General features: G+C 41.0%; 1 protein-coding gene across 2 annotated transcripts in view; it reads right to left on the bottom strand.

The window, feature by feature from the left end:
- Positions 1–2,842: 2,842 nt before the first annotated feature.
- Positions 2,843–12,705, bottom strand: part of gcgrb (glucagon receptor b) — a 167,811-nt gene continuing 157,948 nt past the window's right edge. For both annotated transcript variants that reach the window (XM_062032469.1, XM_062032470.1), the window contains exons 13-14: positions 9,998–10,039; positions 2,843–7,622 (exon numbers count right to left, since the gene is read on the bottom strand). In XM_062032469.1, the coding sequence (XP_061888453.1) occupies positions 7,209–7,622; positions 9,998–10,039 (456 nt within the window). In that variant the 3' untranslated portion in view covers positions 2,843–7,208. The remainder of the gene's footprint in view (positions 7,623–9,997; positions 10,040–12,705) is intronic.

Raw genomic sequence — 12,705 nt, 5'->3', positions numbered from 1 at the left:
AACACAACACAGCCGGTGTTTGTTTACATTCCCGAAAGATGCAGTCAAGATCGAAGAACTTGGACAACAGAGACTCTAACCAGGAGGACTTTGATTTGGATACACAGACGCGATACCGTGAGTACGTAGCTGCGCTTCCAAACATTTGATCGCTTGCTATAACTAGCTCAAGCTAGTAGCTAGGAGCTAGGAGCTAGCATAACAAACACCTAGGTGTTTGTTATGCGGGATTAATTTGTGGCATATCAAATATAAACCTGGTTGCGTTGTGGCTAATAGAGTATATATATGTCTTGTGTTTATTTACTGTTGTAGTCATTCCCAGCTGAATATCAGGTCCCACCCGCGCGCTTCCAAACATTTGATCGCTTGCCCGTACGTGCGTGTCACGTACGTAACTTTGGTTAAATATATAAGCTTTATGAACCTTGGGTTAGGTGAACGGTCCTTTGGGCTGAGTGAGTGTGTGTGTTGTGCAGGTGTTTGAATTGTATTGGCGGGTTATATATACGGGATCCCGTCCATATAACCCGCTCGAGCTATAACTAGCTAGTAGCTAGTAGCTAGGAGCTAGCATAACAAACACCTAGGTGTTTTTATGCGGGATTAATTTGTGGCATATTAAATATAAGCCTGGTTGTGTTGTGGCTAATAGAGTATATATATGTCTTGTGTTTATTTACTGTTGTAGTCATTCCCAGCTGAATATCAGGTCACCCCCGGCTCTCACAGCATCTTCCCTATCTGAATAGCTTCCACTCCCCACTAGTCCTTCACTTGCATTTTCCTCATCCACAAATCTTTCATCCTCGCTCAAATTAATGGGGAAATCGTCGCTTTCTCGGTCCGAATCTCTCTCACTTCTGGCGGCCATCATTGTAAACAATAGGGAACTTTGCGTGTATGTTCAACTGACTACGTCACGCTACTTCCGGTAGGGGCAAGCCTTTTTTTTATCAGATACCAAAAGTTGCGATCTTTATCGTCGTTGTTTTATACTAAATCCTTTCAGCAAAAATATGGCAATATCGCGAAATGATCAAGTATGACACATAGAATAGATCTGCTATCCCCGTTTAAATAAAAAAAATTCATTTCAGTAGGCCTTTAAGCCTGTCTTTTTCTGTTGGTCGGCCTGGCGACATTATCTGCTGTTACCCTTGTCACTCATGCGTTGATTCCATGCCATTGTTCCATGATCGTTTCCATGCTTGTTCCAAGTAAGTTTTTGTTTATTCATGTCACGTTTAGCAGTTATTTTGTTTCATGTCCTTAGTCTACGTTAAGTGTAAGTTTTTGTTTCATAGTCAAGTTTGTACCTCCGCCTTGTGCGCACCTTTAGTTTGTTCTTTTTGCTATAGTAAAAATAAATACACTACCGTTTAAAAGTTTGTGGTCACCCAAACAATTTTGTGGAATAGCCTTCATTTATAAGAACAAGAATAGACTGTCGAGTTTCAGATGAAAGTTCTCTTTTTCTGGCCATTTTGAGCGTTTAATTGACCCCACAAATGTGATGCTCCAGAAACTCAATCTGCTCAAAGGAAGGTCAGTTTTGTAGCTTCTGTAACGAGCTAAACTGTTTTCAGATGTGTGAACATGTTTGCACAAGGGTTTTCTAATCATCAATTAGCCTTCTGAGCCAATGAGCAAACACATTGTACCATTAGAACACTGCAGTGATAGTTGCTGGAAATGGGCCTCTATACACCTATGTAGATATTGCACCAAAAACCAGACATTTGCAGCTAGAATAGTCATTTACCACATTAGCAATGTATAGAGTGTATTTCTTTAAAGTTAAGACTAGTTTAAAGTTATCTTCATTGAAAAGTACAGTGCTTTTCCTTCAAAAATAAGGGCATTTCAATGTGACCCCAAACTTTTGAACGGTAGTGTAGTTAATATTGTTAACAAGTTAAAAGTGTTTAATGATAATACATGCATGTTTAACACATATAGATTCCTTTCTTTCATGAAGACAAGAATATACGTTGGTGTATTACCTGATTCTGATGACTTGCTTTGATTGGAATCAGACAGTGGTGCTGATAACGTCCGCATTTTCAAATGGAGGAGAAAAAAAGCCCTCCTTTCTGTCCAATACCACATCAAAGTGGTTGGTTTTTGTCATCTTAGTTGTCCAGCTTCCATACTCCTTTTTATACACACAAGACATACATTGGCGGCAAACTCCGTAGCTTGCTAGCTTGTGCACGCCAGCTTTCTGAGACTCTTAGCGCAGGCAGGATGAAGCAGAGCTTTTATTGTGAAGGCAGGAACCGTGCAGTCGGTCTTTGGAGTTTTGACGACAGGTACGGCGCCAGAGTCTGTTGAAATAGAAAGTGTTTCTCGCCTTCCTGTCTGTAATTTTTTCTTAATAATGAGCTGGCAGCAGCCAGCGTCATCTCAGAAGACCCTCGGGTGCCGTGAATGTCAATCAAGTGACGAAAGTGACGTCATAGTGAAGATTTATGATCGCTCATTTTTAGGACTATTTTTTTAATGCCTGGCTGGCGAACGACTGACACAACCTCCGCGATCGACCGGTAGATCGCGATCGACCGGTAGATCGCGATCGACCGGTAGATCGCGATCGACGTAATGAGCACCCCTGGGTTAGAGGGTTAGGGTTAGGGTTAGGGACATGCAGAATAAGGCATTAATAAGTACTTAATAATGAGTTATTATGAGACATTTGCATGTTAATAAGCAACTAATGGTGAATATGTTCCCCATACTAAAGTGTTACCAAACATTTTTTCTTCATAGTTAAAGAGGAAAAAAAATAAATGGAAAAAGAGGTCCTTGACTACAGTGTGTTTTTTTTTTCCTGGAAAGAACTGCGTATGCAGCACGTTACAGAATGTATGACCTTCTGAAAACTCCTTTTGTAAGGACTTTCATCAAAGTGCACACAACTCCACCGAACATAACTGTGGGCTTCGAAAATGATGGCATGATGATGCTGCTTTAAAGCTTGTTAGCTTTTCAGCTATACCATGTACACATGTTAAATCTCACAGATGTGGTATCCAGTACACACATTTCATTTGAGTTCAAGTCCTTGTAAAATGTCAGGATTCCAACATAATTACACGTACTGTATATTTTGACATACATTCGCATTTGATGAAAACGAGAAGCTTGTTGTATAAAACATGGAAAGAAACAAGACCCATGTGCATGGGTTAGTTCAATAATTACTTGAACACACAAACATTCCATTACATTGTTTTCTCTTTTGGCTTAGGTCACTTCAAACCACAACGCATTAGACATACAGCAAGCGTGGTCCAGCATCACAGCACGGCTTTATGGTCGTCATGGTTCAATACGTTGGAGACACTTTTAAAGGGGTACCACACTTTTTTGGGGAATTTCGCCTGTCGTTCACAATCATTATGAAAGACATGACGATGGATAGATTTTTTAAAAAAATGCATTCTATATATCAAAGAAACGTAAATAAATGGGAGCTCCACTATTTCGCCAATAAATAACCATTAAAAACAGCCAACAATACTCCAGTTACATTTTATGATATGCATATTAACCAAGTATTAGTGATTTTGTTATTATAAGCGCTAACGCAGACAAACTATTTATAGCGGCGACGTGATCACTACTGTGTGTGCCTACGTTTACATCATCAAGTGGTCTGCTGCTTCCTTGCTTCATTGCTCCCTGTAAGTTTATTGTAGATCATAAATCATGCATCTCACCTGCACAGAAGAAGTCTGAGTAGGTATTCCGACAAGTTGGCACACTTTGACAGCCATTTAAGACCCGAAAATGTCCAGAACGACAGGAAAAGACGCTCGGTCCCCACCGTCCCCCGACCCTGTTTCTTCGCGGGGATTATGAGATGTTCTTCACTTAAATGGAAATACATGCACATCCTAGCAGTCGGCATCCTAATGACAGCAGACTTTGCACAGTAAGTGATGTTTTAGTATGCTTGTTGGCTCTCAAAGTCTGCAGTGAGTAATAATCAGTGATGAAGAAAAAAAAAAGCAAATGTGATGCGTTTTTTAAATTAATGCGCCGCATATGCTTAAAATGATCAAAATACGTAAATATTAAATGTTAATAAAAATGTGCCTGTTACTACATTACATATATACTTACATAATGTATATAAAACCTTATTGGAGGTATTTGGATTTTTTTTAAGGGCTTTGTATGTGGAATTGCACAGCTCCCATAAGCTCCATTGTAAGAAAAATGTTGATCGCATTTACATAATATTTAGAATGCAATACAAATAACGTCCATCATCACGTCTTTCATAATGATTGTGAACGATAGGCAAAATTCCCCAAAAATTGCAGTTCCCCTTTAAGTGATGCTCACATTAAATTCTATAATACAAGAAACAGTACAAAATACAAAGATACTGGGAGGATTAATTTGAAGAGTACCACAAATGTGCATCCATTGCAGCAAGTAGACACACGAGCATAACCCCAACAACATAAGTACACTGACACAAACACACTCAAACACTGTACAGTACCATATTTTTCCTTACTATAAGGCGCACTTAAAATCATTTCATTTTCTCAAAAATCGACATTGCGTCTTCATTCTGGTTGTGCTTACCGACCTTGAAACACTTTTATTTGGTACATGGTGCAACGGTAAGTGTGACCAGTAGATGGCAGTCACACATAAAATATACGTGTGGACTACAGGATGATGCCTGTTTAATTGACGTCAGCGGATTATCCATATATGGTAAAGGTTTACCCAAAGTGCTTTGCGCGGGTCTGCCGCTGTAGTCCGACGATGTAGTCCATAAAATCCACCTTTTTCTCCACCTCCTGCTGTGAAGTATGCATTCATCGCTGTTGCCATTTCTAATTTAAAGTAGCGTACAGTTCTAACTTGTAGAATAAAAACTATGGTACAACAAAGATGACGGGGAGAAGACGCTGTTGGACTGGAGCCACGTAAATAAAACCGCCGACAAAACTGTCAGAAAGCGGCTTGAAGATGGTCTGTAAAACATAATCTATGTAACATTTTGACCAAAGAACCACCATTACATGTTATGTAGACCAGTGTTTTTCAACCACTGTGCCGCGGCACATTATGTAATTTCACCTAATTGGGTTCAAAATATTTTTTGCAAACCAGTAATTATAATCTGCAAATAATGTGCCATTGTTGAGTGTCGGTGTTGTCTAGAGCTCGGCAGAGTAACCATGTAATACTCTTCCATATCAGTAGGTGGCAGCTGGTAGCTAATTGCTTTTAGATGTCGGGAACACGTCGTGTGAGACGACGATGGTTTGTCATGATCACAATATGCAGGCGACAACGGGAGGCAGCGAGCAGGTAAAAAGGTGTCTAATGCTTAAACCAAAAATAAACAAAAGGTGAGTGACCCTAAGAAAAGGCATTAAAGCTTAGGGGTGGCTTATGCAAAACAAAACTAAAACTGAACTGGCGACACAGTAAACAAAAACAGAATGCTGGACGACAGCAAAGACTTATAGCGTGTGGGAGCAGCAGACGGCGTCCACAAAGTACATCCGTACATGACATGACAATCTACGATGTCCACACAAAAAAAGATAGCAACAGCTTAAATATTCTTGATTGCTAAAACAAAGCAGGTGCGGGGAATAGCGCTCAAAGAAAGACATGAAACTGCAACAGGAAAATACCAAAAAACAGGAAAAGCTACCAAAATAGGAGCGCAAGACAAGAACTAAAACACTACGCACAGGGGCACAACCAAAAAACTCCAAATAAGTCACGGCAAGATGTGACAGGTGGTGACAGTACACCTACTTTGAAACAAGAGCTATAGTGATGCATGGTTGGTTATGGTTTGAAGTCATATCCAACAATTGCGACGACGACTTTTTAGTGTCTACTGAGTTTCATTTCTTGCTGGTGGTGTGCCTCTGGATTTTTTCAATAAAAAAAAAATGCGCCTTGGCTCAAAAAAGGTTGAAAAACACTGATGTAGACCACAAGGAAGTGTTTTAAATGTAGAAAAAACACATACCGTATTTCCTTGAATAGCCGCAGGGGCGCTAATTAATTTAAAACCCTCTGTCACTCCGGCGTTTACCGGAAGCCTGCGGGACGGCCGTGCATTCGCTAATTATTTTAAAACCTCTTCTCACTCCGGCGTTTACCAAAAGGAATGCGGTAAATTTAGGCGTGCGCTTTGAGTGTGATGTAAGCATACCATCATGAAAAGAACATTTAATAAAAAAAAACGTTATTATGGTCTTACCTGTACTTATAAATGGAGTCCATTTGCAGCTCCTTCTGACCAAAAGCATCGATAACTTGTTTATAGAAGTCTTCCTTATTTTCTTTCTTCGGTTTTGAAAGTCTCTCTGTCTCGATGGAGATATTCCATTAATTATTACCTCCTGCTTCGATTGAAAGTCCAGTTTAGAAAACTGTTTTATTTTAGATACGGTATGTAATCCTCCATGTTAAAAGTTCAGGCAAGAGGAAACAAAGAGACGATCTGTTGCTGCGTGTTGTCACTTCTTCTGCAGTACCGGAAGTCGCAAGAAGGATCACTAGCGCCCTCTACCACCAGGAGGCGGGAGTCATTTAATGACTCATACCGTATTTGATACACGCAGCTACGGTATATTAATAAAACATAGCTGCTTACTGTTCTTTTTAGCATACCGTACCAGTATTCAATAGCTTGGACCTTAAATCCTACTGAATAGCTCTTTATCTTTTTTCCTTTGTGCGATTGCAAACTACTGAAATCAGCTTCCTCCATTTTGAAAATGAGGACAGGTAAATCGTCACTCGTGACGTAACGAATTTGACCCGGCGGAAGTTCTAGACATATGCTAAATATCTTGCGAAACGAGTTTGACCCGGCGAAAATTATAGACATGCGATAATAAAATTATTATTTTGCGAAACGAATTTGATCCGGCGTTAATAATGAACCAGCGATAAGGCCAAGCATGCGTTAATTATTTTGAGAAACGAGTTTGACCCGGCAGTAATTCTAGACGTGCGAATACTATATTCCCTGCGCCAATTCAAGGAAATACGGTATGACCCCTTTAATGCGCCTTATACTCCGGTGTGCCCTATGGTCCTAAAAATACGGTACATAACTTTCATTTAATCCTCATGTTTGATCATTCTAGATGTCTTAAGTCTTTGAAATGGTCCTTGTCTGTTGTAAAACCATCGCTCCCAACACATCAGATGGTAGTTTCCTCCCCTTCCTGTGCCTTCTCTTCCAGACACACATCTTCCATGGCGGTGTTGGCGTGGTTGGCGGCACCTCGCTTTGAGTAGAAGGAGAAATGGAACGCGTGTTTGCCGCACGAGGGCCGGATTTCCCCCATGCCGTTGCTGTAGGAGACGACCAGTCGGCGGTTCTCTTCCGGTGCCGTGGAGCAGGACGGGCCTTTGTCAGCTTTGTTGAGTTGAAGTGTCCCCAGAGAGCCGCCGCTGGGGTCACTGGTGTTATTGTCATGGAGATCGGGTATATTGCCCGTGGCAATGCTGCCGCTTTTCAAGTGCGGCGTCTGGCTGTGGGTGTGACGGTACTCCTCGTCGATGTCCTTACCCAGCTTCCACCTCTTCCACTTTTTGAGCATCTCTGACTGCACCTGGGGGAGGATGCGATTACAGAGCAGTAGCCATATGAAGAGGATTAGGAAGATTAAATAAGGCACTCTAATGGATGGATGTCTCGTTCCAAAAAAAATAAAAATTTCTAAGTGCATTGCTCAGTAGATTGTCAATGTGTCTGTTCCATTCAGTAAACAAGTAGAACAAAGTGAATCTAAAACAGAGGTGTCAAACGTACGGCCCGAGGGCCGGATCAGGCCTGCGGGTGTTACAGTGCATGCGCATATATGTCATTCCCTCCGCTGCTGAAGCAGCAAGAAGCTCCGCCTACACGGCCGCGGGCAAATCTGCAATCGGCGCACCTGGATCTGATGAGCCTCAGCAGTATAAAGACCAATGCAGCAGACGATCCAGCGCCGGAACGTAGTTCTCTGTTCACAGTAAGCTTTGTGTCTCTGGCTCCTCTCCTGTGTCTACTCTCCTTGTTCCCTCGCTCCTTGTGCTGACTTGTCCCTGTCTTTTCCCTGTTCCAGCAGTATTCTCCGTCGCCTTAGAAGTGAGCTGTGCGCCTCAGTTCTCTGGATCTCCCTCTGGACACTGACTGCCTCCCTCGATCCTCGACTTCCCTCGCTTAGGACCCGGACCCCAGGACGCCTCTCTCCAGCCCCACGAACCTCACGCTTGGATCACAGACTTCTTTCTCTCCAGCCCCTTTGGACTTGTTCGCCTCTACAACCAACACACGCTAACAACAAACTCCTGGTAAATACTATCTTGTTAATTCCTGCACATAATCTTACATGCACACATATAGCAGCATACACACTACACTCACTCATCTAAAGCTCAATAAACCCTGTTGAGCGAGACTTCCTGTGTTGTGCCGTCTCTTTCCACCTTGTTGTACATAACAGCAGGATGAGTTTGCTCAGTATAAAAATTAACCAGATTTTTTTGAATGAAAGAAACAGCTGTTCTAAATGTGTCCACTGGATGTCACAATAGCAATTATTTGTATCTTTGTAGGTGATGCTACATATGTACAAAATAAACCACATGATGTTAATACATCCGTCGAGGAAAATGAGCAAACTACATAAATAACATCCTGTAATTTTATTTTGATAAACATTTTTTTATCTTGATAGATTGAAAATTAACACCAATGAGTTGACTGATGAACATTATCACATAATTAATTCAGAAAATATAAATAACGAGTATATATACTATTAACCGCAACATGTAAGCGTAAAAAAAACAACAATAACATTATGATTTGTGCATTTTCAGAACGTGCTTGTTCTATTTTTAAACAAAGAAAACAATCTGAAGTTATCTTTTATTTTACCAATTCGTCCCACTTGGGAGTACCGTATTTTTCGGACTATAAGTCGCAGTTTTTTTTCATAGTTTGGCCGGGGGTGTGACTTATACTCAGGAGCGACTTATGTGTGAAATTATTAACACATTACCGTAAAATATCAAATAATATTATTTAGCTCATTCACGTAAGAGACTAGACATATAAGAGTTCATGGGATTTAGCGATTAGGAGTGACAGATTGTTTGGTAAATGTATAGCATGTTCTATATGTTATAGTTATTTGAATGACTCTTACTGTCAGGCTTGTCCCTGACAGTCTGGCTATGTCTTAGTTTTCCTCTGCGTTTGTCTTTGTTTCCTGTCTTTAGTTCCTGTCAGCAATCTTATTTTGGTTATTTCCTGATTGTCTCCCTGAGTGTTTTTTCCCCTCAGCTGTGGCTGATTGGCACCGGGCCACACCTGGTGTCAATCAGCCAGCTGCTATTTAGACCTGCTTTTTCCTCCACTCTGCGCTGGATTATTGTCACTACTACCTGTCGTAATACTTGTCGTTGTAGCTCTGTCTACTTTTGTTCACTCTGCTCATGTCATAGTTCCTTCGTGTCACACCTGCCGCCATCTCTGCATCTTGGGGTTCGTCACCAACACACCTTGACACTTACCATAATATGTTACGTTAACATACCAGGCACATTCTCAGTTGGCTATTTATGCGTCATATAACGTACACTTATTCAGCCTGTTGTTCACTATTTTTTATTTATTTTAAATTGCCTTTCAAATGTCTATTCTTGGTGTTGGGTTTTATCAAATACATTTCCCCAAAAAATGAGACTTATACTCCAGCGCGACTTATATATGTTTTTTTCCTTCTTTATCGTGCATTTTCGGCCGGTGCAACTTATACTCCGGAGCGACTTATACTCCGAAAAATACGGTAAATTTTACTCCATGTGGCCCCCGATATAAAATAAGTTTGACACCCCTGATCGAGAACAAAGGTTTAAGAGACCAAAAAAAAAATACAATTATAATGTTTTCAATAATCTGCACTACAAACGCTCAACGTGAGCTCGTCCGTCTTACCTCTTTGTTGACAAAGCAGTACAAGATGGCAACCAGCAAGCCCTGCAAAGAAAATATGAACTGTGAGAAAAATCTTGTTCTTAATGTGTCTTTTCTATGGATGTTCCTTAAAAACACATTTAGTGAGGAGGCACTAGGGCAGCAACCATATTATTTTGATAAACAACCAGTCATCAATCAATCAATCAATCAATCAATCAATCAATCAATCAATCAATCAATCAATCAATCAACGTTTATTTATATAGCCCTTAATCACAAGTGTCTCAAAGGGCTGCACAAGCCACAACGACATCCTCGGCTCAGATCCCACATCAGGGCAAGAAAAAACTTAACCCAATGGGATACAATGAGAAACCTCGGAGGGGACCGCATATGTGGGGCCCCCCCCCACACGAGGACTTTGAATATGATCAATGTCTGATCCTGTAACTACTTGGTATTGGATACCTACTTAAATTTGTGGTATCATCCAAAACTAATGTAAAGTATCAAACAACAGACGATTAAGTGTTTATTACATTTTAACAGAAGTGTAGATAGAACATGTTAAAACAAAAACTAACCAGATATTAACAGTAAGTGAACAAGTAGATTAATAACTCATTTTTTACCACTTGTCGTTAATAACTTTGACAAAATAATAGAATGGAAAATGACACAATATGTTACTGCATATGTCAGCAGCCAAATTAGGATTCTTTGTTTGTTTACTTACTAAAGTCATCCACCTGCTGCCTTGATGTTTTACCTACCAACTTCTTTAAGAATGTTTTTGACTGCCTATCAACAGACGTCTTGCAAATAGTTAATAATTTTATTCAATCGGGCAATTTCCCGAAGGCTTTCAAAACTGCAGTCATTAAACCTCTTCTAAAAAAGCAGAGCCTAAATGCCTCTGTTATCAACAACTACAGACCAATTTCAAATCTACCATTCATAAGTAAAATAATTGAGAAAGTTGTCCTCCAACAACTAAATCACTTCTTGGCTTCTACTGGCTGCCACAACAACTTCCAGTCAGGATTTCGACCTCTTCATAGCACAGAGACGGCCCTTCTTAAAGTTATAAATGACATCCGTCTAAACACAGACTCTGGAAAAACTTCAGTATTAATGCTTTTGGACCTCAGTGCTGCATTTGACACTGTCGACCACTCAATACTTTTGGACAGGTTGGAAAACTGGGTGGGGATCTCAGGCACAGTTTTAAGCTGGTTCAAGTCATATCTACAAGATAGGAACTATTTTGTTTCCATTGGTGACTTTGTATCAGAACCAACCAACGTAACGTGTGGAGTCCCCCAAGGTTCAATCTTGGGGCCGACTTTATTTAACATCTATATGCTCCCACTAGGACAGGGGTCGGCAACCTTTACCACTCAAAGAGCCATTTTGGCAAGTTTCACACATTGAAGAAAGTAATGGGAGCCACAAAATATGTTTTTAAAATTTAAAATGAAAAACACCGCATACAAAGCTTAAACGCTTTGTGCTATGTTAACTAGGGGTCTCAGACACACGCACCGGCACGTACTTTAATGTGGAAATTTGATGTTAGTGCAGCCCGCGAGTTTTGAATGAATGTCGCTTGCGTCATACTTGCCAACCCTCTCATTTTTCCCGGGAGACTCCCGAATATCAGGGCGTGATGACACTGCATTTGGCGCCCTCTAGAGTCTGCCCAATCAGTGTATCTGATCGGCCACAAGTGGAATGCAGCTTTGGCTTGATAGCGTTACAGACAGCAAGGCTACTAAGTCAACAGCCACACATCTTACACTGACGGTACCAATACCCAGAATCCCATGCAGCCCTAACTCTTCCGCTCAACCAACGCACGGAGAGGGGGGGGGTTGATGTGTGGGGGGATTTGGTGGTAGCGGGGGTGTATAATGTAGACCGGAAGAGTTAGGGCGGCATGGGATTCTGGGTAATGGTTGTGTTGTGTTTATGTTGTGTTACACTGGGATGTTCTGCAGAAATGTGTTTTTCATTCTTTTTTGGTGTGGGTTCACAGTGTGGCGCATATTTGTAACGTAACAATGTTAAAGTTGTTTGATACGGCTACCGTCAGTGTAAGCTGTGTGGCTGATGACTAAGTATGCTTTGCTGTCTCCTGTGTGTGCAAGTAATAACAACATGCAACATGTGGCTGGACTGGCATGCTGCTTGTAAATGCTATAGAGGACAATTACTGCAGTGCTATTAGGGCATGCCCTTTATATAGTAATTAGAGTGTAAATAGGATTATATTTTCCTGGGAGTAGTCTATGAGAGACACTGACATCCATAAGTCTCCTGGGAAAATCGCGGGGGTCGGCATGTATGTAGCTGAGCCGCATCAGAGTGGTCAAGGAGCCGCATGCGGCTCCGGAGCCGCGGGTTGCCGACCCCTGCACTAGGACAAATCATGCAAAATAATAACATTGACCATCATTGCTATGCCGATGACACCCAAATCTATGTAGCGCTATCACCAAATGACTATCGCCCCATAGATCTTCTGTGCCAGTGCATTGAGCAAGTCAAACACTGGATGTGCCAAAATTTCCTACAACTAAATGAAGATAAAACTGAGATAATTGTTTTTGGCTACAAAAGAAAGGTTTAAAGTCGTCCAACACCTTCAATCACTGTCCCTGAAAACCTCAAATAAAGCCAGAAATCTTGGGGTTATTTTAGATTCTGATTTACATTTCGACAGT

The sequence above is a fragment of the Entelurus aequoreus genome, linkage group LG22 (genome assembly GCF_033978785.1).
Source record: "Entelurus aequoreus isolate RoL-2023_Sb linkage group LG22, RoL_Eaeq_v1.1, whole genome shotgun sequence".
Classification (NCBI taxonomy): Eukaryota; Metazoa; Chordata; class Actinopteri; order Syngnathiformes; family Syngnathidae; genus Entelurus; species Entelurus aequoreus.
This window is presented reverse-complemented; position numbering and strand designations above follow the sequence as displayed.